At 36.6% G+C, this 25,842-nt stretch overlaps 1 protein-coding gene across 2 annotated transcripts in view; it reads right to left on the bottom strand.

The window, feature by feature from the left end:
- The window catches only part of DHX29 (DExH-box helicase 29), a 48,468-nt gene that overhangs the window by 3,683 nt on the left and 18,943 nt on the right, over positions 1 to 25,842 (bottom strand). Inside the window, exons 9-25 of one of the 2 annotated variants that reach the window (XM_058564068.1) lie at positions 23,145 to 23,310; positions 22,755 to 22,878; positions 20,637 to 21,245; positions 19,179 to 19,322; positions 15,137 to 15,313; positions 14,074 to 14,214; positions 12,787 to 12,931; positions 12,533 to 12,650; positions 11,815 to 11,899; positions 10,196 to 10,284; positions 8,730 to 8,858; positions 8,556 to 8,631; positions 7,294 to 7,518; positions 6,082 to 6,218; positions 5,358 to 5,451; positions 1,457 to 1,759; positions 413 to 544 (exon numbers count right to left, since the gene is read on the bottom strand). In XM_058564068.1, the coding sequence (XP_058420051.1) occupies positions 413 to 544; positions 1,457 to 1,759; positions 5,358 to 5,451; positions 6,082 to 6,218; positions 7,294 to 7,518; positions 8,556 to 8,631; positions 8,730 to 8,858; positions 10,196 to 10,284; positions 11,815 to 11,899; positions 12,533 to 12,650; positions 12,787 to 12,931; positions 14,074 to 14,214; positions 15,137 to 15,313; positions 19,179 to 19,322; positions 20,637 to 21,245; positions 22,755 to 22,878; positions 23,145 to 23,310 (2,894 nt within the window). The other variant, XM_058564069.1, reaches the window with a different exon arrangement.

The following is a 25,842-nucleotide window of genomic DNA, read 5'->3' as shown; positions in this document are numbered from 1 at the left end:
TGGTTCTAGCTTTAAATCTTGCTCTACCAGTAACAATCCCATGTAATCTAGGAAAGTTATTTAACTTCTCACTAAGCTTAAGTGCCTTACTTATAGAAAGGAAACTATAGAAATTATCTAACAAGGTTGTTAGGGTATTAAATTTGGGATAATCCACGTAAAAGTTAACTGCTAAAGTACCCAACACATGGCAAATTATCATTACTGACAAATGTATTCTGTAATAGCAATATAACTTGATTTTCAAATTTAACAGATTTAAAACCATAGAGGCAAGATAAAACAAGGAAGTCTTCTATTTTAAGTCAAATTATAGGAAGAAATTATGCAAACAAATAAAATTTTTAAAAATCTCAATGGTATTGGAAGCAGAAATTTTAATATAATCACTAAGATCAGCTGTAGCATGTACCTGAAAATAGATCCAGCCATCAACAGAAAGAAGACGTTCCCGGTGTTGAACTTCTATATCACCACCAAAAAGTAAAACTGGAAAAGGGGTTATCAGGGTGGTTTCCCTCAAATATACCCGAGCATACCTTATCTGCGTAGGAATAAAGAGAAAAAGAAACTTCTAAAAATATAAGAAATTGATTTATCTGTTTCATGTAAGCATTTCTCTATAATTTGCTACTACATATTTTAAGTCATAAGCTTTGTAAAGCTGCATGTTTACATTCTCTTATGCGCATACTTTGCCCATTTTATAATAATCACAATCACCACTTGTGTATTTATACTATGGCATTTGAAACATTCTAATGCTGAATTATATACCTTGAACATAAATGAAACTATGAACAAGCAATTTTATAATGCTAATGCTGTTAAATAATTAATGCCAAAATAAAATTATGATTAAGCTTCAAAGTGGTTTCTAGATCAATGATCAGCTATGATCATTAGTCAGTAATGTCGCATGTTTTACATTTAAGTTTGAATGATATGCTGCGAGTTATTCAAGCCAGTGTGTGAATTATGGATCCTTGTTACTTTAACAAGCTATGATTCAAAAGGTTGACTGTTTTAATTGTAATCTAGAAATATTTGCTATTAAATTATCTTAGGTTATACTGTAACTCAACACTGTTGCCATCCCATATTCCGCTTATTTGGAAATGCACATATAACATGTCTTTTTTCCCTTTTTAGACAGCACTTTTGGTGAAATCTCAGGGAACTGATACATTATTAAACAACATCTATTTGCTATAATTGTCTTTAAGTAGAAAAGATGATGATGGAATACAAACCTTAATATTTTTCTTTAATTAAATGAAAGAAATAAGGACTTGTTTTCATTGAGAAACTATGTACATCTTGATTTACAATATGAACAAAAATGAATAGCTCAATTTAAGAATCAAATATAATACTGGGTGGGGCATCCTAACGTGTTATGAGTGACTTCTAGAATAATGCCCTGAATACTGGAATTTAAGAATAAGCACTTTACCTTCTCCTGGTATAAGAGCCATCCATAAGTTTGCAAATCTCGGTTTACTGAGGACGGATGTACTTGTGCTTTGCCTTGGGCTGTCTCCACAATGCATGCCAATTTTTCTGTAACATCAACTGATTTTGTATAGATTATCTTCCCCACGTTGTCATACAGTCCCGCGGCCAGTACGGCTTTAAGAAGGGCAATTTCTTGGAAGGAAAGGTTCTGTGAGGCTCTGTTTCCTTCCCAGCCATTGGAATTTGTGGATGATGAAAATCCTGCTGCCTTAACCAACTTTATTAACTCCTGCTTTACATCCTAGATTGGTTTATGTTAAAAAGAGACAAGATCATATTAATTAAAATAGAGAAACTGCCAAATAACCTTGTAATTTATCTTACTGTTTCCTATCAAAATTCACAGGATGTCAAATTATTATTTAGTTAACTATAGACCAAATTAAATTGGGGAGGGAAAAAAAGATACTGGAAAGTCAAAGATTAAGTAGGCATCTGTTTCTGCTACCCCAAGACTTTAGATGTCATAAAACATAAGAATGTGTAAAATGTGAGAGCAATAAAAATATGCCCGAAGACATTTTCACTCAGTATATTTACTTCAATAGTAGCTCTCCTTTCGACGTTTTACTCAGAAGACAGTCCCATAGAGAACAATATTGAGGAAGAATTATAGAGGAATCTTGATCCTAGACTTCAAGTACCGTCTTTATTTGTCTCTGGGAATCTCACCTTAATTTCCTAAAGAACTCTGACAAAGTTTATTAATGGCAACTTCATTTCATCTAAAATCATTGCCTAAAATCTTTTTCTACCTTTAGTAGTGCCAATCAGCTAAAATACTACTGGAAGGATGAGCATTTTTCAAAGTAAACAGGATACAAGTGATTAAAAGGTGACGTTTACATTTAGGATTTCCTTTAGGTGTCTGGTTTGGGGCCTAAGGGACTTTGATTCCAGGGAAGGAAAGACCAAACAGACAGCTGCTATAACACACAGGGTTGGTCAAGAGATGGAAAACCTTCCAGCCCAGGGAAGGTGAAGAAAAGGCTCATAGAAGGAAGGGGTGGGAGGCAACTTGGAGGTTGGGAGGAAGTGGAGTGGAGACAAAGGAGTGTTGATTAGCTCTCCACATCTTGAATTCCATTCAGTTGGCACAGAGGCTGCTGTTTCTTCAATTTATCCCTTTATCTGCTTCAAGAAGGAGAAAGTTCATTCCACTTAGAGAAGTCCCTGCTGTCATCAAAGCAGTTATTTTAAATCACAAAAAATAATGGGTCAAATTATATGGGAATAAAATATTTTTCAACCTTTTAAAATATGAGTGCAGAATAGGGGAATTCTGTGACAGATACAGTAAGTTTATTTTCTGAATACTTTTATAGCATATCTGTAGTAAATACCATTTCCCATGCAACAAGAACAAAAAGATAAGTGTGGAGGTGGCCTGCTTTTCATGATCACTTTACATTTTAACTACAATTCTACTCTCTCTCCTCCCAGAAATAATTCTGATCCTGAACATCAGTCAAAACCTGAGTGATGGGCAAAGTCATCAGGTTTTCCTTCTAAGAGCAGATTTATAAACCTAGTCACAATCAGCCACAGGGTAGGATGCCCAGGATGCCTTTTCATAACTATCATCCCACAGTGAAACTAAGTAGCTGGCTAATATATAGGAAAATATACAAGAATGTCATTTAAAAGGAATCAGGGCTCTTAGGAAAAATGACTGATTCCAGCCTGGAGTATAAAATGCACAAGATAAGCCTGAACATATTGTCAAACCCAAAACAAGGAAGCTATCAAAGACTGCTGAGGTTACATGAAAAGGAGTCAGGGGAAAGCATGCAGGGGCTCTCAGTAGCCAAAGGGGTCACTGTGAGTATCAGAAAATGAACATCCACAGAGGACTGCAACACATCAAATATACTTAAGTCACTAAGTTCATAATGATGTTTACAAAAACAACATTCATTGATTACCTTTGGAGATGCTTGGGAATCAACTCATTATGAAAACTGCTAAGTAAAAGGAAAGAATCAAGCATTTATCCTAATTTTCTTTCTTTTCTTTTTGCAGGGAAAGATTTGCCCTGAGCTAACATCTGTTGTCAATCTTTCTCTTTTTTTTTTCCTCCCCAAAACCCCAGTGCATGGTTGTATATCCTAGTTGTAAGTCCTTCTAGTTCTTCTATGTGAGCCACCACCACAGCATAGCTACCGACAGACAAGTGGTGTGGTTCTTCGACCAGGAAACAAACCCTGGTCACCGAAGTGGTGACAGTGCTGAAATTTAACCACTAGGCCATCAGGGCTGGCTCCATCCTCATTTTCTTGTAAAAACTGTACCTCAGGATATCCAAATATTGATAAGTGATAAGGGAAAAGTCTTCTTTATGAAAGAACTCTAGCTAACAAGTAGAATTAGAATATCACCATTTTGCAACCCCAATGAAGCAATGGGTCTCAGTGTTTTTTTTTTTTGTGAGGAAGATCAGCCCTGAGCTAACATCCATGCTAACCCTCCTCTTTTTGCTGAGGAAGACCAGCTCTGAGCTAACATCTATTGCCAATCCTCCTCCTTTTTTTTTTTTTTCCCCAAAGCCCCAGTAAATAGTTGTACGTCGTAGTTGCACATCCTTCTAGTTGCTGTATGTGGGATGCGGCTTCAGCATGGCCAGAGAAGCGGTGCGTCGGTGCACGCCCGGGATATGAACCCGGGCCGCCAGTAGCGGAGCGCACGCACTTAACGGCTAAGCCACAGGGCCGGCCCCAAGTCTCAGTGTTATTAATGGCTGCTAAAACCATTACATGAAAAGCCAATGGGGAATTCTACAATGGATAAATCTGGCTGACCCCACTAATAAATGTTAACACTACCAAAAGGGAGACAACTCCAAAAAAGAAAGAAATGAAAACTTGAATCAGATTAAACATCTATGGTAAATATAGGTCACAGAAGAACGTGCTAAACAATACCACAGGCATACAACCAGACGTATCCAGAATGCAGGAAACTGTATAGGACAAGTTACCTGGTTTCTTCAAAAAACAGCAAATAGGAAAAAAGTAAGAGAGAGGGGTAACTCTAAATTAAGAGACTGAAGAGATATCAACCAAATTAAATGTGTGGACCTTGTTTGGATCATGATTTGAACTAGCTATAAAAAGGTGAGATAATCAGGGATATTTAAATACTGTACATTTGATGATATTAAGGAATTATTATTATTTTTCTAAGGTGTGATAATGTTAAAGAAAAAAAGAGTCCTATTGAGAGATACATAACAATCTGATGCCTGGGATTTGCTTCAAAAATAATGTAGAGGGCAGAGTGTGGAATAAGGGAAGTATAAATCAAGATTGACCACGTTGATAATTATGGAAGTGGGAAATGGGTACCAGGGGTTCATCATACTATTCTGTCTACTTTTACATATGTTTGAAATTTTCCATAATAATTAAAGAAAAATAACAACTGATTTTCAGAGTTGAGAAGAACTGTAGATTATCCCCATTCCATTCCTTTTTTTTTTTTATGAGAAACTGAGAGTTAGGTTAATTAACTTTCCCAAGCTGAGCTGTTGTATAGACAACTATCCTAATTCCCAAGCTAGTGTTATTTCTAAGAAATCATGTTGCCTCTTTTTCTTTTTTATCATTTCCTGAATACATTATGATTATTAAATACTATTTTACATCACTATATAATACATACAGGTTACCTGTTGGGAGACACAACAAAACCAAAAACCAAAAACTACAAATTTATTAATTCAGCAAATGTTTATTAAACACTTACTATGTGTCAAGCACTATCCTAGGCATTTCTTTTTCCAAAATAAACCCATTAGTCAACTACATGACACTGAATTAGACAGCCGTATTAAGACTTACCTCTAGGGTTAACAGTGATGTTCTATTAAGAAAGTTCCTCCGACAATATGCTATTTCAGAACGATAGCCTCCTTCTTGTCGCGCTCTCTTCCATCTACATAAATAAGATGATTGAAGTTCAACATGTTTTCTTTTCAAACTCTCTTTTTCAGAGCCACTAACCAAAGTAAGCTTTAATTAAATTATAATCATTTGAAAAGAGGAGAGGGGGCCGGCCCTGTGGCTTAGCGGTTAAGTGCGCGTGCTCCACTGCTGGCGGCCTGGGTTCGGATCCCGGGCGCGCACCGACGCACCGCTTCTCCGGCCATGCTGAGACTGCATCCCACATACAGCAACTAGAAGGATGTGCAACTATGACGTACAACTATCTACTGGGGCTTTGGGGAAAAAAATAAATAAATAAAAAATTTAAAAAGAGGAGAGGTCTTGCTTGTTTTAGGATCTACCAATTGTATATAAGAATTTCAACTGCAATACAGGTATTTTTTCTGTTTATGTATAACAGTAAATTATTAACTTCAAATACGAGGTAACATACATATAATAGTACAAAGTATACTGTTCTTAAATTTTAGAAAGGATTATAAAAATATGAATCTTATACCTTGACAGACGAAGTAACTAAAAATAAATTTAAATCTTATTTGTATCTTTTTAATGAAAGTCAAAGATAAATCTTTTAAGAAGTAAACCTCAGGTCATTACACCCGGATTATTTCTTTACCCTAGATATGCATTGTAGATGGTCAGGTGGTCTGAATCCGCCACAGCCAAAGTTGATTTTGCAAGATCTGCTTCATCTTTTCGACCAATTGGTGTGGTAAAAGGAGACTTCTCTGTCATAACTGCAGCTAGTGTTGCCTATCCATAAATAACCAAACAATTTATCAGTCAAGAGGTATACATTGAAAGCTGATTCGTAAAAGAAAGCAAATCATAAAACAATCCCACTTTTAAGTTGCATGTTTCTTCTTTTCAATACATTTATCATGTTCTACAATAGGTAACATATTTTCATTTTATGGAATTTTAAAAATATATCACTTTTATACCACCTTTGTGAGATAAAGAGGTAATATCACCAGAATCAGAGATAACAAAACTGAACATTTGTGTAAATGATTTATAGTCTGTCACACAAAAGCAATACTAGAATCATAGCTCAGATACCTTGACTCCCAGCCTACTGAATTTCCATTAGGTGCAATGCTCTTTAAATACGTAAATAACTTAGACTACATAACCACCCATTTGTTGTTGTTGCAGCTTGTTAAATCAACTATCATGGCCGAGGTTATTTTTTGGACTCAGCACCATTTGGTATCTATTTCTAATTCTAGAGAAAAAGAGACTACAGTAAGTCACACTCTCTCTGTTCTGTTTTTAAACAGCCTTGATTTGTAGTCCCAGAAAAGGCCACAGCTTGATAAAGTTGGAAAGTTGGAATGGCACAGCGGGTGTATGAACCCAGCAATTCAGACAGAGATACACATTTGTTAATTCTGAGGTAATCTGAGAAAACAGAACTGCTGGTAATTGCTGCCTCAGAGAGAGAACCCAGAAAAAGGGGAAGAAGGAAGTTTTTGATTCTACTTATGAAAGCCTATGGGGTTCAAAGCTTCCTAAGAATCATCTACTACGTATTCAATTAAATATTTCAAGTGGGATGTTTGATAGCAAAAGTCTAGACAAACCAAACCCACTTACAAAATAGTACCTACGGTACACTTACATAAATGGATGAATATATTTTCTTGTACATAAATATAAAAAGTTAAATATTCAAAAATTCTCATCAAGCAGTCAGACCTCTTGGATTGCAATGTTAGTACATTCTATTTAGTTAAAAAAAATTTTTTTAATCGTTTCCAAACTTAATAATTTCCCAGCCAAAATGATATTTAAAGTGGAGAAGCAGCAGCGTTGTTTTTCTTACCACTGGGTCAAGGCAGCCAAATATGGCACCAAAAATAAGCATCTTGCCAATCTTGACATTCACAGGCAAAGCTGCAAGGTGTTGGCCCAATGGAGTCAGTTTAGGCTCATTTAGTTCACAAGCTCCAATTTTTCGGAGTAAATGCATAGCATTGCTGATTACTTGAAGCTGAGGAGGATCTAAGGCTTTGGAGAGGAAATCTTCAGGAGAACCAAGATTGCATTTCTGCAGGTTGAAAAAGAGTGATAAATTGGTATGTGATCAGAAAGAATTAACACTACCCAAAGAGATGGTCAAATTGGAACTAAATTGAGTTAAGTAAAATTCTGAACAAAGAGGATACGTGTCTGAGTAACGCTGTCCTATTCTTTTTCTTATAATTGGGAGAGTGTGTGTGTGAGAGAGAGAGAGAGAGAGGGAGAGAGAAGGGGAGGGGGGGGAGGGAGAGGGGGAGAGGGAGGGGGAAGAGGGAGAGAGAGGGAGGGAGAGGGAGGGGGAGGGAGGGGGAGAGGGAGGGACGGGGGAGAGGGGGAGAGGGAGGGAGGGAGAGGGGGAGAGGGAGGGGGGAGAGGGGGAGAGGGAGGGAGGGAGAGGGGGAGAGAGGGAGGGGGAGAGAGAGGGACAGAGGGGAGGGGGAGGGGGAGGGAGGGGGAGGGAGGGGGAGAGACAGAGAAAGGGGTGGGCATGAGGATGAGATCTTCCAGTCCTATTTTTAGTTTCTTCATTTATAGAGTCAAAAATCTAAGAACTGAAAGATATTATAGATCCTTCAGACTAGGAAGCCCTTGGTCTAGTCAGAGTTTCCCAAACTCAGCACTATTGTTATTTTGGCCAGATAATTCTTTGTTTTAGGGTACCATGCTGTGCCCTGCAGAATATTTAGCAGCACCTGTGGCCTCTATCCACTAGATGCCCATAGCATGGCCTCCCTCTCACCCCAGTTCTGACAACCAAAAATGTCTCTAGACATTGCCAATTGTCCCCTGGTGAGCAATATCTGAGCAATATGTCCCCCAGTTGATAACTACTGATCTGGGTTATGGTACTGTATTTTAACCTATAAAGTATGAGTGCCTATGGCAGAATTAAAGCACAGTGGGTTTACTTATAAAAAGATGGGAGGAGGGAGCATTTATTAAAGAAGAGTAAATAAAATACTTGAAAATCTAGAGCAACACAAGGTAAGAAAAGTTTAGGTCTTCATTTGTTATTCTAGAAAGGGGTGAAGAACAAAAAATTCATCTGAGTTCCTTTGAGATTACCATAATATGAAGACATAATTCCTCCAAAGGCACTCGTAAGATTTCAGGGACAGAATAGTCCATAAAGCCTTCAAATCTGAAAAATAAAATCAAATAATACTAAATACTTACATATTACCAGAAATGCCACACTGTCTTGATTCATGTGTTTTTCAATTCTAGTGCTGGCCATACCTTTCTCTTGTGTACAGTCGGAAGCAGAAGCCATCTCTGACCCGCCCAGCTCTCCCTTGGCGCTGTAGAGCACTTGCTTTACTGACAAAGGTCTCCACCAAAGAACTCATCTGACTGCTTTCATGGTACCTATGTTTTAGGAGAGAAATGTAGCTAATTGACTTAAATCAAAATCTTAAAAAGCTGGAAATATCTGACTCTTAAAATTAAGTTTAAGATAGGCTAAAAAAAGTCTATTACCGGGCCTGGCCCCATGGCCAAGTAGTTCACTTTCTGCGTGCTCTGCTTCAGTGGCCTGGGTTCATGGGTTCAGATTCCAGGCACAGACCTACTCCACTTACCAGCCATGCTGTGGCGGTGTCCCACATACAAAATAGAGGAAGACTGGCACAGATGTTAGCTCAGGGCTAATCTTCCTCAAGCAAGAGAGGAGGACTGGCAAGGGGTGTTAACTCAGGTCAAATCTTCCTCATCAAAAAAAAAAAAAGTCCATTATCATTGTGGACCAATATTTCCCAAATCGTGTTTCATATTTAAATAATTTAGCAAACACTGCATACTAAATCTCATACTACCAAATTAAAAGCTCTGGCACGAGAAAAAAACCTGTTTAACTTACCCTTTCCCAAATTAATCTGACCATGGAACCTTTTTGATTTAAGTGGAATGCCTATTAATTATGCAACAAGAATTCTTTGAGTTTGAGAAATGCCACTGTGAACATTACAACAATACCTTTCACAAGATACGGTTAAACCCTGAAAACACTTTCTCTAAAGATACAATTAAAAAAATCAAGGGTTTATTTTGTACTGGATAGTCATACTCATTTCCAAATATTGTTCAAGTTTCCCAATATTAGGGACAGTGTATAGATTACAACAGACTACTAAGGCAGTCTCCCCTATTTATGCAATATAAACATTAAAACATTTACGAAGTAGTAATCTTTTTCTTGAAGATTCAGTTAAGGTTACCTGTTACATGCTAATTACTGTACTAGGCACTTCCAATTATGAAATTTTCATTTTTCCCATTTATATAAGAGGAAGCTGATGATTATAACTGATGGTTATTTTACTTGCTCAAGATTACACAGAGATTTAAACCCAACTGATTGTAAAACCCATGCTCTTTTTTATAATCCCACCAATAATGCTTTGGTAAAACAATCTATTTTACAAACAAATTTACAAAAACTTATGTTCTGAAAATTTTCTCAGGGAGCACTTTTCTAAAAGTAGCAGTGCATGCTGGCATTATTTATGGGAAAACCCATGACATAAAATTTGACATTTATTCTCAGACATTTTAAAGTTTCCTACAAGTTCTCTGAGGCTTTTGGTTTGGGCAGAATTAGGACATTTGGGATTTTCTCTATATGATCTGTGACTTCTCCTAAAAATTCAAGAGCCCCAAACCCTTTTCAGGTTCCAAATGTTTTGATTTGGGAAATTCAAACTTACTTATTTTCTTTTGTTCTTCCAGTATCAATTACAAATACAACGTCTGGAATAGTGATACCCGTCTCTGCAATATTTGTTGCTAAAACAATCTGAAAATAAACAAAAAGCCAAAACATTTGGGTAACAACTTTCAGCAATGTGCCATCGTTTAAACTCCTTTAGAGTTCGAGCCTATGGATTTTAAAAAGTGAGTTTCAACTTTATTTACAAAAATTCACAATCTATTTACTATTATCAAGTAATTTTAATTTGCTCTAATTAGTTTCATCACCTCAGTTTGCTTAAGTTCCAGATTTTTATTCCAACAAAAATACCATTCACCTAATTCTCGTCAGTCATCTTCAAAATGACATAAATAGAACGGGAAATTGGGTCAGAGAATGGAGACACCTCAGCAAAACTCTTCACAATTAATTAGGAAAAAAACAATACATCAATAAGAACCGGGTTGCTGCCCTGGCTCTGCTACTTACAGCTTTGTGGTCTTAGGCAAGTCATTTTACCTCTCTGGACTTCAGTTACCTCAGCTGTAAATTAGGAGGTAGAAATAGATGATTTCTTAGGCCCCTTTCTAGCTCTAAAATTCTTAATGGTGATGGATGAATAGTGCAATCTTCCACATTTTTTTCTGTTGAGTCCTTACAGGTAAAACATTCAGAAAATTCTAGGTCAAATTCAATATGTACTGTATTTCACTATTTGTACTGAACTCTGTATTTCAGTATTGAATGCTTCCTTTTCTTATTCATTTATCCTAGGAAACAGAACCCAGATTAGTCAGACTTAGATGGGACCTATGCAATCCTTCTACCTCAGTAGCTTTCAGATTTTTTTGTTAAGAGCTGAACTCTTTTCTTCAAACAAAATCTGACAGAGAAGCCCAAATGTTACAGATCAGAGCACAGCCTCAGAACCCCTGGAGTTCTCAGAGCACAGTTAGAAAACCATCAGTTTAATCTAATTCCTTTTAAAGATGAGAAAGTGAGTGGGTTGCCAAAGGCCACAAACATGGCAGCAGCATAGGGACGAGAACCCAGGTCTCCTGCATTATAGTCCAGGCTCTTTCTGGGTGCTCGGTGTTCCCCACAGTTCCTACATTGTGCTCTTCTTTCCCCTTCTGAGAGAGGGTTCAAGATCTGAGAAACTCTCTTTGCCAAGTGTCTCTTCATTCAAAATCCTGAATAGAGAAGACAATGAAAATACTGAGATTGTTTCCTAACCTGATGGTCTGTGTATTACAAAAATCATCAGGGATGAATAGCCTAGAGAACAACAAAGAATCCTCCTAGGATTCAAATAGCTCCTGACACCCAACATCCTTCATGATGCCTTCTTGGGGGAAAAGTACTGATTTTTCTTTTCACAAGCAACATCCATGCCATATTTTTCAATTATCACTCCCCTAAAAAGCCTTGTCCTTTTAATAACATATAATATAAATAGTCAAATACTTGAATTTTAATATTGGATTCACTTCTGATTATGTTAAGCTGCAGAGCATCTGGAGTCTGCCATGCACTGTAAGGCACTTAATAAGTGTCTTTCATGATAAAAAGTCATAACACTTTCATAAAATATTCTCAGATGGATCACATATAAATTTGCTGTGCTGAATTTACCTTCCTGACTCCTGGTGGAGGAAGTGTGAATGCTGCAGCTTGATCCTGAGTTGAAAGAATAGAATGCAGAGCTATCACTTTATATCTGAAAGTTAAAATCATAGTTCTTAGCAAGAGTTTCTCTTTAGAAGACACTGCAAAGAATAACAAAATTTATTTGCAAATAGGAAGTAACTTTTAAATTTTTTATTAGGAAAAATTTTAAACACACAAAAGCTCTGAGAATGGTACAATGAAACCCCATATATACTCATCAAAAAGAAAAAGTTTAATATGAATGAATTATATGGAATATAGGGTCTAAAGAATTTTTTAAATATGTTCTGATGTTGAAGTGATAACCAAGACAGTAGTAATAAACTGTATCAAAACGGATATGGTAAACAGCCAATTCAACATGTACAGATTATAAACTGCAACCTTGCTGGGGTTTTTACATCACCCAGTGGGTTGGGTAGGGGAGTCACCATCTTATTCTTATCCATAGCATTCCCTCTGCTTAATCTTATTAAGAAAATAGAACAAATGCAGAAATGGTACCTAAAATTTTTAGTAGATAAAATGCTATAATAGAAATGTTAAAAAATAAACTTGCTTCACCACGGACAATTTTAACTAAAGGTGAAAAGACTTTGAAAACTATGATCAAAAGTTTTAATGTACAAAAACATTTTTCTATTTTAAAACTACCAGGAATATAATGAAGATTTACAGTTACCGTTCAGAAAAAAATCTTCTGTCAGTTGATAGAAGATCATACAATTGTTGAATATGAGCAAGGCCTGGTAAAAAGATCAGTACTGCTCCTTCAACATTTCTGAATTGGGGGCTTCTGTCTGAAATTTTTAAAGCGATAAATATTCAAAATAAAAAAAAGATAAGGAACAGCACATAAGATATTAATAAAAAATCTCCAGTTAGTAGAAAAGTTTTCTCAAAAGAAAAGGAGACACATTAGAAATAGATATATACCCAAATATGTAAGAAGTTCCAAGATGAGCTCCAGGTTGATTTTATGAGGATTCATGTGGAGAACAGCATGCTGAGTGCGGCTGCTGTACTTTTGGTAATATGGATTTAAGTCAGCACTTGCTCCAGCCTGAACTGGGATGAATTCCTAAAAGAAACACAATCAGAAAAAGGGGAACAAAAATATTAAGTATTTTTATAAGACAAAGAAAGAAAAAAGGAGGTATTTACATTCATTCAAATCTATATTTTTCTCATTGTCACGATTATTATTTTGTTAAAATATAGTAAGAGTACAATTTGTTACAGTGTAAAAAGTTATTGTAAAATTTCATCTCTCTTCTATAATTTAATTTTATCCAGCCCCCTTAACTATTGCAAAACTTTTTACCTTGGCATGTACATATTAAACAAGAAGTGAAGAAAACAATGTATGCATTGTTCTGTGGCAAGTGAAAAGAGGCGAGGCCAAGAGAGGTCATAATAACTTTAATAAATAGTTTATGCCTGCCTCATTCCTTCTAGATTCTACTTTAGTTGCTGAGTTCCAATCATCTCTTTTGAAATACTTTTAATTTTCTGAAGTCTTTCTTTAGTTTCTAATTTCTATCTCTGGAGTTTTAGGGAAAGATTTTAGTTTTTGCTTTCTTGGTTTAACTGCTTAATTAAAAGATAAAGTAACTAACTTGGTGCTTCCAGTGGACTGGATACATGCATGAAATACTGTGGATACAATGAAAATACCGGATATAGTACCACTGGCTAAAATGCAGAATAATATAGCTTTTGCGATATTTCTAAAAACATGTCATTGAAACATTCTCTAGGAAGAACTGTACTTGCCCTGGACAGCTTCACTATAGAGCTAAGGTTGGCTCACGCCAGGACAGAGGCTGCTAAGAAAACCAATGGCAAGGATCTAGATTTTGGGCCTGCCCCATCCTGACCACCTAAGGTGTTGAGATAAAGTAGAGAAAATCATTACAAATTTACTCTTCAGTAACTGATCACTGCTATGAAACAATAAAAGTTGCTTCTTACTTATATGGTCCTTGATTTTTTGTGTGTATCTATATGGCCCAGAATAGTGTAAGGAGACAAAATATCATAAACCAAAGACTACAGTCTATAAAAGAAATGACCTTTAAAACATGCTCATAATCCGTTCTATTCCTCTTCTACCAAATTATGCTCGAATTCACTGTGGCAAACATATGATTTTAAAACTCTCATGGCAGGTTATGCCCTGGATATCATTATCAGCTGTCTTTAAAAATGTTTTCTTTTTACCTGATACTTTTTTATTCCCCCTGCCTTGCTTGTAATGTTAATGGTTATTTCTTCTTCCTCCTCCAGAAATTTCTGACAATATTCTGAGTCTTTCTCCAGGACAAAGCCTGTTTCTTCTATTATATCTTCAAGATGAAAAACCTGCATAGATTAAAGCATATAAATGGTGAACTCAAATTCATTTCAGTAAATATTTTAAAGAGAACAAGGGGATTGTCCTTTTGAATATCAGCAAATGCTAATTTAGAATATTATGAAAAAAGCTTTTTTCTGCATTTTTTGGGAATAAAAAACTTAGTTGATGGGGCCGGCCCGGTGGCGCAAGTGGTTAAGTGCACGCGCTCTGCTGTGGCGGCCCAGGGTTCGCCAGTTCGCATCCCGGGTGTGCACTGACACACTGCTTGGCAAGCCACGCTGTGGCAGCGTCCCACATAAAGTAGAGGAAGATGGGCACGGATGTTAGCCCAGGGCCAGACTTCCTCAGCAAAAAAGAGGAGGATTGGTATCGGATGTTAGCTCAGGGCTGGTCTTCCTCACAAACCACCCCCGTCAAAAAAAAAAAAAAAAACAACCTTAGTTGATAGAGATGGGTCTGTCCCTAGAAGTCTCAGGACAAATTACATTGTAGTGTATATTTTTTATATGTGAAAACCAATTAAAAGGGCAGTCTTTATCAGCTGAACCAAAAGGGCAAACATTAACAATAGAATAGGCAGAAAAAAAGTTTTCCAAGACAACCCTAAATTTGAAGGGTGGGTGAGAAAGGAGTTCCTTTTTGCCAGGCAGCTACCCTCGATCTGGATATAATGGTTTTGCTAGGGAAATGTGTTTTATGTTCTCTACTTCTCAGGTATGACTTTCAGCAGAATCCTCCCTTCCAGTCCATCTACCCTCAGTCAAGGCAGCACCAACCATCTGATTCCCAAGGCCATCTCCAGGTCCTCTCTTGCCCTGCAATATCCTAGGAATAGTTCTGGGCTCAGACTATAAGGACCTGTCTTCTGGGAAACTCCCTGGTGAGAATGTAGTTTATGTTTACATACGCATTATAAAGAAAATTTACCTCAACAGGATAACTTCTTCCTGAAATTCTGAGAATAGGGCAGTGTGTGAAATACATAGAAAACTTTTCACTGTCTACAGTGGCACTCATTAGAATCAAGTGTAGATCAGAGCGTTTCTGTAAAATTTCCTTCAAGATAATTAGTAGGAAGTCTGACTGGACACTTCTTTCATGAACCTGTGTATAAAGGGAATAAAAAATTAATCATATATAAAGTCTAGTAAGAGGCTAAAACAATTACTCAAATCTACTAAAAGTTAATCAATATTTAAATATAGTCAGTACATGTGGAGGGAAAGAGCTGTATGTTTCAAATAAGGCAGGTCTTCAGAATTGAAAATTAAGTCACCCTCTAAAATTGAAGCCAGTAAAAATCAGCATATAATGAAGAAGATTAGCTACAATAGTAGGACTCTACATGAGGAGACAGTTTGCAAGTGTTCGGCTGATAAGATTAAGGTATCTCTCAAATTTCACTGAGAAGCCAGGGTGACTCCTAAAGTTCTGCCACTAATATCAACCATACTGTCGCCATTACCGTAAGACAGATGGTTTATTCACTATGTAGAAAAAGGGGAGCTGATTAGTAGGAATCTGACAGTTTCTATCAACTGTCCAAGAAAAAGGGTTTTATACCCTTCTAACATATGTATTTTAGGGAAGAACACTGTAAACTTGCTAGAAAACGTAGTAAATGTGGTACACTGTCAGAACTTAGTATCTGCTGAATGTACCAGTCTATCTTTCAACTTTCTATAGTCTGACTTATTTCTACCCCATTTTATTTTATAAGATTTAAGGCAGCACACAAAGATAAAACATCAAGATAACAAATTAAAACATGTTTGATCATTCATTTGCTTAGAAGGGAGTCAACAGTGGTTAAGCGTTCAGGCTCTGGAATCAACTGCTTGAGTTCAATTCTTCTCAGCTTGGCCACTTACAGTACGCCTTTAGGAGAGTTATTTAAATATTTCTGGGTCTATTTCTTCTTCTATAAAACGAGAATACAAATAATAGAGACTTTACAGAGTGGCCGTGACAATCAAATGAGATCATGCAAAGCGCTCAGAACAGATAGTAAGTACTCATGTGCTAGATGCTGGGGATTAAAAAATGACCAAGACAAGGGCTGGCCCCATGGCGTGGTAGTAAAGTTCACACGCTCTGCTTCGGCGGCCGGGGGTTCACAGGCCCAGATCCCGGGCGCGGACCTACGCACCACTCATCAAGCCATGCTGTGGCAGCATCCCATATGCAAAGTAGAGGAGGATGGGCATGGATGTTAGCTCAGGGCCAATCTTCCTCAGCAAAAAGAGGAAGACTGGCAACAGATGTCAGCTCAGGGCCAATCTTCCTCACCAAAAAAAAAAGGTCAAGACAGTTCTCTTCATTTCAGAGTTTACAGTCTAGTGAGAGTATATTGTATAGGATGGTTTGAAATTATATATAAGGGGTTGGTTTGAAATTATATATAAGGGGTAGCTAATTCAAATGGTCAGGAAATCTAAGAGAAATTGCCATCGATGCTGAGAACTGAAAGATGAGTTTGAAAAAAAGGAGGAGGAAGGAACAGGATGAGAAAGGGAGTAAAGTGGCCAGGGGATGTTGTACAAAATCATGGTGGAGAGGGGGATCATAATACGTTTCAGGAACTGGAAAAACAAAAATGATGCCTTGAGCATGGGACGGGGAACAGGCAAGAGATAAAGCTGGCGAGGTACTCAGTAAGGCCTTGTAAACCATGTTATGGAGTTGAGACTTTATCCTTCTGAGTCAGGGCAGTGATTAAAACATTGTAAAGCACTAGTCATGTGGTCTGAGTTTTGTTTTAAAAAAGATAACTCTGGCTACAATGTGGAGAACATAGTGGAGGAGAAGAAAACAAAAGCAGGAAGTTTCATTACAGGCTTTTCTAGTAATAAAAGAGATAATGGTGGCTTATATGAGGGCAACACCAATGAATATGGAGGAAAGTGAATGAACGTGAGAATCAAAGTAGAATCAACAAGTCTAGGTGACTGGATTTAGGGGATGTGGGAGAAAGAAGTAATAATGTGGTGGTTTGACCAGGATATTTATGTCTGAAGCTCAGGAGAGAGATTTCCTAATGAGTGAAAAAGATCTGGGGAACCTCCTCAAATAGATGGTAATTTATACAGATAATGATTTTTAAAAAAAGAAAAGAAAAAATAAGCATAAAACATAAAATAGAGCTAATAAAAATCTATACTTTATTAAGTATACTTGGTAGAGGTGGGCAAAACATTTGGCTGTAAACACAATAGCAGCCAGCCGGAAAAGCTACTTAACTCACACACTGACCATAAACTAAACCAAGCACACAACTATTCCTAATAATAAGGCCAGAAATAATCTCCTGAGCATTTTCATAAAGAAAGTCCTGAATAATATAATGAACTCTGTGCCAACATCTCTTACATCCTTATATTTAACACAATAATGAATTTCACTGGGGATTTTCTTACTTACTGTACTGTTCAAGAGGCTGACATATCACACTGAAGTACAGTGCAGTAAATCACGTCTGCAGACTGCTAACACTAAACCATCAAAGAACAGCTTCCTGAAGTTGGTCTGACTTTTAAATTAGGGTTCACCCCAATATATATTTACCAAGCAATTTTCTGATAATATGGGACTCCAAGAAAACTTATACAAATATTTCAACTTACATAGCAGTAAAAATTTCTAATTATAAATAGATAAATTAGCATTTTGACTTACATTGATTCTTGAGGATACTGATAAAATCTAGGTTTTGGCCATGCAAAGCTACAATTCTGACACTCTATCCTCATGGGCCTCTCAAGCAGCTATAAATTCTCTTTCTTTTTGTCATCTTAGTGATCATAGTACAATTTCTTCCCCCATTAAAGAATAAAGACTCCTTAGATAAAAATGAATTTCTATCATTTATCTATTACCAAAATATTATATTTAAAAACATCTTAACCTAAACTTGTCCAACAGGAAAATGATTAAATAAATTATGTGACATCCAAATTATATACTACTATAAAGCCATTAAAAAATCATGGTTTTGTAGACTATCTAATAACATGAAAAAATTATAAAATAAATATACATACATACAAAATATACACATATATAAGTACACAAATGTCAACATTGATTTTTTTTTCTGGGTCATGAGATTACAGATAATTTTTATTTTCATTTTTGTACCTCTCTATACTTCTAATATTTTCTAACCAAAAAGAGGAAAATAATCCAATAATCTATATGTAGTCTATTAATTAAAAATCAACGAATGACTGAACTTTCACTACTGCCTTCTGAACTTGGTGAATTAACAGACATTCATAAAGCTTTACATCAGAGAAAATTTTGAAAATATTTTTTGAATAGCAGAAACACTATATATCTTATTTCTTCTTGAAAAAATTATGTACAAAACAAATCAGTTTACATATACTAGGCTAGTATGCCATTTAAAATAATGTGAAACTTTTGGCATAGTTCAGTTTAAGCTGTACATTCAAATTGATTCAAGTAGGGGTATAGCTATAAAGAAAATGACATATTGATGAAGATTGCTTGTTTTTTGTAAGAATCAGAGAAAATCCTTTAACAATTAAATGTAGTTGAGAGGCAGTATACTAGTAAGAGCACAGACTGCAGCCAGATTGCCTGGGTTTGAACCCTGTTACAGAACTTACTGGCTACATGAACTTGTTAAGCTATTTAACCTCTCCATGCCTTAGTTTCCTCAACAGTAAAATAGAGATAATAATATCTACATCACTGGATTGCTGGAAGGATTAAATTAATTTACATACACGCAGTCCTTACAACAGCATTTAGCATAAGCAAATGTTATATAGTATTTACTAAATAATTAACATGAGACAAATTTGTTAGAGGAAATTAATTATTATATGTAAAGTGTCTGGCATTTAGTAAGCATGAAGAAAATGTTAGCTAGTATTAGAAGTAACATCATTTGAATACAAAAATGATTAGAATTTATTTGAACACGACTATAGAATCTACTCACCTCATCTACAATAACATGAGACACATTAGTTAGGAGACCATCTTCTTGAAGTTTCCTTAGCAAAACCCCTGTTGTACAATAGAGTAACCTAGTAGATTCACTAGCTCGAGATTCCATCCGGATCTGATATCCACACAAAGAATTCTGAAGGGAGAACACAAGGCTGAGATTAGATTCTCACAAGTGATCTGGGAAATGAGCTTTAAAAAGCGAAGCACAGGTGCCGTTCCTGCTACCGTATGGAACAGTCTATCTATTTAGTGCAATTTATTATCAAAATTATTTTCCCATGGTCTTCAATTATATAAAACCATAACATTTGTTTTGGTAATTTTAAACAAGAAAAATCTTTGTTCTTTTCAAAGTGTTGAGACAAAAAGCTGTTCACTTGCTTCAAGAACCATTAATATGATTAAGAAAACATTAATAGATGTTTAATTAACTTATTAAATTGTCTTGGAGCAAAATATTGAGGTACTCAGGAACAGAATTTTAAAGTAGCTCCTACAATTTGGTCTACTCTTCTATCAAGATCTCATAAAAGTTGCCACCATTAAAAAGCAGCTGGTATCATACCAGTGGGGCCTGATGGGAATCTTGAAGTCACTTCTATTCCCATCGCATCTTCTCTCTTACTCCTTTAGCCATTCCTTTGTTTTATCTGTGTACATGTCTGTCATCCTCTTAACATAAGTTCCTTATTAGACAGAAATTGTGTCTTTTTTCCTCTTACATTCCATGAGAGAAAGCCAATTTGCTACATAGAAATTTTTAATGGAGGGGTACCTATCTTAAAGATAGAAACCAAAATATTAAATACCAGCTCTAGAAAGAACAATTCCAAGTATAATTTAGTTAAGTTATATGAACTTGGAATTCATCATATTTGGTTCCAACCAACTTTATTAATTCTTGTACTTTACAGTAGCCACTCTGTTTAAGGTTTGGCCAGTTTCGTGTATACCTGCATCACAACAGATATTTAAGTACTTTTTCTTTCTTTTTTTTTTTTGAATACACAGGGTTTGAAAATAGTCTAGCATTTTCTTCTCTGTTGTTTTTTCCTTGTGCTCACTGAAAAGAATTAATGAAAATCTTTCAGGAATACATGCCACAGAAAAGATTTGCAAAAACCTGAGATATATGATATTAGACTCAAATTTGTAGTTGTCTGTATTCTTTGAATGTTTAATTTAATATGTAACATATTTGAATATTCAATTAAAGTGAATATTTTTTTTATATGAGAATTTTAATGACAGAATTACTAATAATCCTTTTCACAGGAAGGAGAGTGGCATAATATCAGATCAAAGAAAACATGAAAAGTGCTTGAGATGTGCTACTAAACAACCAGTAACAGTCAAAACTCATATATGGTACCTGTTCCATTTGGATCCCAAGAGCAAAAATGAGTAATGTCACCATTCACTGAGGTGGAGCTGAACAACATCTTACCCTTCCTCCAGGTCCATTTTCACAGCCCAACTCGTCACATACTCTTGTGGCTAAACTCACTGCTGAGATTCTTCGAGGCTGGGTACAGACAATGTTACATTTACTTGTTCCACACTCATTTAGAAGCAAATCTTCCAAAAGAAAATGTGGTACTTGAGTACTTTTACCACTCCCTGTTTCACCGGCCACAACCACGACCCGGTGCCTTTTAAGGGTTTCGACAATTGAATTCCTGTGTTTGAACACAGGTAACTGTTGCCTTTCCTTTAGAAGTTTCTGGTACTTAGGTGTGCTTTGCAACTTTCTAAAGAGGTTTCTAACAGGTTCCAAATCTTCTGCCTTTTCTGATTCCAAGGACAGTGCAGAAAAATCCTCATCAGAAACTAAATTTTCCCAAGATTCCTCAGGATCTTCGGAGTTTTCTCTCTTATTTTCAGAATGCTGTTGTTGCTGTTGCTGTTGTTGTTTCAATTTATTCAGAAGTTTGGCAATAAAAAGATCACGTGGTTTATTGGTTTCCATTTTATTTAATTCTTCCTTTTTCTTTTCTGCATCATTCCACTCCAGCCAAACATCTCGGTAAGTAGGAGGAAGTAACTGATGAACTGACTATACAGGGAAAAAAATAGCAGTATGTTATTTTCACTAACTACTGGATACCAAAATTCAATAGGTTATAACTTAGAAGGATAGCTATCTTCCTCTTAAAATGTAATTTGTCTTTTAAACTGGTAAGTTATTACTTTAAGATATACATGTATATGATGCAAATTTATAAACAGCATATCATATTCAGGCTTCTAGACTTACTAGCTATGTGACACTAGGCAAATAACTTAACCTTCCTGTGTCTCAGTTTTTATATTTATAAAATGGGGCTAATAATAGTACCTCCCTTATAGGCATACTCTGAGGTAAACTTTAAATTAGTACACGTAAAGTGCGTATTCCTGGAACATAGTAAACTACTGAATAAATGTTTATTATTTCTTCCTACAGTGGTGCTACTTAAATATGGAGATGATCCATAAAGCATTTCTAAAATAAAGCCCCCTGTGAGATTCCGGCAGTTGTATAATATTATAGGTCAAAGTATTTTAAATGAACTACACTGGATAGAATCTAAGTTATTCTAATTCTGTGCTATAAAAGAGCCCACAATTATCTCTGTAACATTGATAGTCATTTCTATCAATTAAGCTTAGCTTATGACACTTTATGAGGGAAATAAAGACATTAAGAACTTTGACTGACAGAAACTGGAAAAGAACTATTGTTTGGAGTTCCACTTAATCGATGTCTAAAATTTTCAGTGGCTCTAATTTCCCACGAAGAAAGATGCATATATTTATTGTAAAAAGGAAATGTTGACAATCCAAAAAATAAAGAGCACTGTGTTCTCTTAAAAGTGCTTCCTTCAGTTGTACTTTATTTTAATCTTTCCTTAAACTGGAAGCTTATAGTTAATACAACCAAAAATTGAAAACTGGAACCAATGTCGCTAATTTTTTAAAGTTGAGAGACAATATAACATTAAAGGAAAACAAACTTTAAAAATTCTCCTTAATTCAACCACCCTAGCACAACTATTTTTAATCTGTAACTTAGTATAGCCTGAAAAGGTTATACCAATCAAACGGTCGAGAGCTTCCAGTCTAAGGAGAGAAAGACTGAGAAAGTTAAAATTACAAATAAGCATGGGGCCAGCCCAATGGCGTAGCGGTTAAGTTCTCGCGCTCCACTCTGGTGGACCGGGGTTCGCAGGTTCCAATCCCGGGCATGGACCTATGCATCGCTTCTCAAAGCCATGCTGTGACAGGCGTCCCATATAGAGTAGAGGAAGATGGGCACAGATGTCAGCCCAGGGCCAATCTTCCTCAGCTAAAAGAGAAGGATTGGCAATAGATGTTAGCTCAGGGCTAAGCTTCCTCAAAAAAAATTTATAAATAAGCAGAAACGAGGAATAACTAGAAGTAGGAATTAAAGAGATAACTGGCACAGAGGGCCATAATTAAATACTACCTTCCACATGCAGACACAGTTTTATGTTGATAAAATAATAGTACACCCATTCCTCCACATACGATTTTTGAAATACTCAGGTCTACCAAGTCTCACCTGCCCTTTCACTAAACGATAAAGAGCTAAAGTAGCTCCCAGGTGCTGAGCTTGCATGCCATCCTCTGTTAAGATCGCAGGGCATACCACGAGTACATCATCTTCAGACTTGATTACCCTTACCCTACAAAGAAGCCAAAAAAAATTTTTAATAAAATCGATGAAGTAAAAAAAGTCAGAATTCCATTAACACTGAACTTAAGTTTACATTAGTTATTTAAATTAGATATTTCCATGGAAGATATTGTACTAGGTAAAGATTTATAAGCACTATCACCCTGATATGTGGAATTAGAGAGCTTCCTAAATGTCTACTTAACTCATAGGAAACAAAAAGATTTTCATCTTAGATTTTTCTAAAAGTTCATTCAGCTAACCAAAAAGACATACCTACATTTCCAGTATCTACCTACTGGAACTTTTTCAAAGGAAGGATTTGGACTCTTCGGAAGATTCTTCCTGACCCAATCGATCAGAAATTGTTTGGGAGATTTTCCAGTCCAGCTTCGAGCAGTATAGTCAAAATTTCTTATATCATGAGGTTCTTTCTTTTTCTCTAAAATGACAGACAAAGATTGGTTCTTTAAAAATGGTCCTACAGTAGTATACAGTCTCTTTTGAGTGATCCAAGTCCTCTCACTTTTGGCAACAGATTTTTAGAAGAGAATAGGTGAAGAAAGGACAGATAGAAAGGCTTGCTCTTCTATAAGTGATATAAAGAAATCATCTTGATGGATAAAAACACTGAAAATCCAAATCTTGAAAAGAAAGCATCTTGAGTAACGTATGTATTCTTGTAAAATATCTATGATACTACCCATGTAACGAATTATTTAGGATACAATGTTTGGTAGGCTACCACACAGGAATGGTAATCTTTTGAAAAAAATATAAATCAGATGTCATTTCTCTGCTTAACAGCTGCCACCATCACTACCACCCCCTTCAATGGCTTCATATCACGTGTAAAATAAAGTCCAAATTCCTCACTACTGCCTAAAAGCCCTCCATCGTCCATTTTTACCTATTTGTTGTCACTCTTCCATCATGCTCACTATGCTGTAGCCACACTAGCTGGCCACTAGTCAATTCCTCAAATGCTCTAAGCCTGCCTGGCACAATACAGTAGCCACTAGCCACATGTTGCTAAATTTAAATTAATTAAAATTAAATTTTCAGTTTCTCAGTCATACTAGTCATATTTCAAGTGCTCAATACTCATATCTGGCTAGTGGCTACCACATTGGATAGTGCAGATACAGAACACTGCCATCACAGAGTGTTCTGCTGAATAGTGCTGCTCTAAGCTCTTTTCAACCTTAGACTTACAATGTACTGTCTCCCTCCTTAGAAGGCTCTTGCCACCTACTCATCACCAGGCTAACACCCAATCAGCTGTCAGATCTCAGAGCAAGTCATCAGCAAGGTTTCCCCAATCCAAATTAGGCACCCTTGTTATCTCTATTATTAGAAGCCACTTTTCTTTGTTAGTACACATCACAATTTGTAATTATATATTTGTGTATATTTAAAGCTTACCTTTCCCACTAGACTGTACACTTGAAGAAAGCAGAAACTAGGTGATTTTCTTAATAATTGTACACATAGCACCTGACATTGCGAACAAGAATTCAATAAATTTTTTTTTTTTTTTTTTTTTTTTTGTGAGGAGATCAGCCCTGTGCTAACATCCGCCAATCCTCCTCTTTTTTTGCTGAGGAAGACGGCCCTGGGCTAACATCTGTGCCCACCTTCCTCCACTTTATATGGGACGCCGCCACAGCATGGCTTGCCAAGCAGTGCGTCGGTGCGCGCCCGGGATCCGAACCAGCGAACCCCAGGCCGCCGCAGCGGAGCGCGCGCACCTAACTGCTTGCGCCACCGGGCCGGCCCAAGAATTCAATAAATTTTTGTGGAAAGAATGTATAATTAAAAGAACTGACAATTTATTGGACTTGACTGACTATATTACAGACTGATAAAATATTAAACTAGCTAGATCAATAATGTACTTAGGAGCACAAAGAAGCACGCGATTACACACATCAGGCGGCATGGCAGGAATCAGGGAAGGCTTCAAGAAGAGGTCCTGTTTGAGTTGAGCCTTCAAGCGAGGGAAAGGCTGGCCAAGTAGGGAGTAACAGCATGAGCAAAGTCAGGGAGCCATGAAACAACACATGTTTTAAAGAATGACGTAGCTGTAGTACATGGCTGAGAGAATAAAGTGGAAAGGTAGATTGTGGCAAAATGCAAAGGATCTTCAATGCCATGATAAAGGGTTTGGACTTGTTACTGATTACAGGTTTTTAACAGGAAACACATTTAGATCTGCGTTATGGAAAGATAATTCTGGCAGGAGTTCGGAGGATGGACTGGAGAGAGATGAGGCTGAAGCAAGATATTTGTGATGACAAAATGCAAAACAGCATGGTACTGGCAGAAAAACAGACACACAGATCAATGGAACAGAATTGAGAGCTCAGATATAAATCCACACATCTATGGATGGCTAATTTCTGACAAAGGACCCAAGAACATACAATGGAAAAAGGAAAGACTTCAAAAATGGTGTTGGGAAAACAGGACAGGCACATGCAAAAGAATGAAAGTAGACCATTATCTTTCACCATACACAAAAATTAACTCAAAATGGGTTAAAGACTTGAACGGAAGACCTGAAACTATTAAATTCCTAGGAGAAAACATAGGCAGTACGCTCTTTGACGTTGGTCTTAGCAGTATCTTCTTGAACATATCTCCTAAGGCAAGGGAAACAATATAAAAAATAAACAATGGGACTACATCAAACTAAAAAGCTTCTGCCAAGGCAAAAGAAACCATCAACGAAACAAAAAGACAACCTACCAACTGGGAGAAGAATTTGCAAATCATATATCTGATAAGGGGTTAATTTCCAAAAATATATAAAGAACTCATACAACTCAATAACAAAAAAACCTGATTAAAAAATGGGCAGAGAGGGGCCGGCCCGGTGGCGCAAGCGGTTAAGTGCGCGCGCTCCGCTGCGGCGGCCCGGGGTTCGCTGGTTCGGATCCCGGGCGCGCACCGACGCACTGCTTGGTAAGCC

This window comes from Diceros bicornis, chromosome 20 (genome assembly GCF_020826845.1).
Source record: "Diceros bicornis minor isolate mBicDic1 chromosome 20, mDicBic1.mat.cur, whole genome shotgun sequence".
Lineage (NCBI taxonomy): Eukaryota > Metazoa > Chordata > Mammalia > Perissodactyla > Rhinocerotidae > Diceros > Diceros bicornis.
This window is presented reverse-complemented; position numbering and strand designations above follow the sequence as displayed.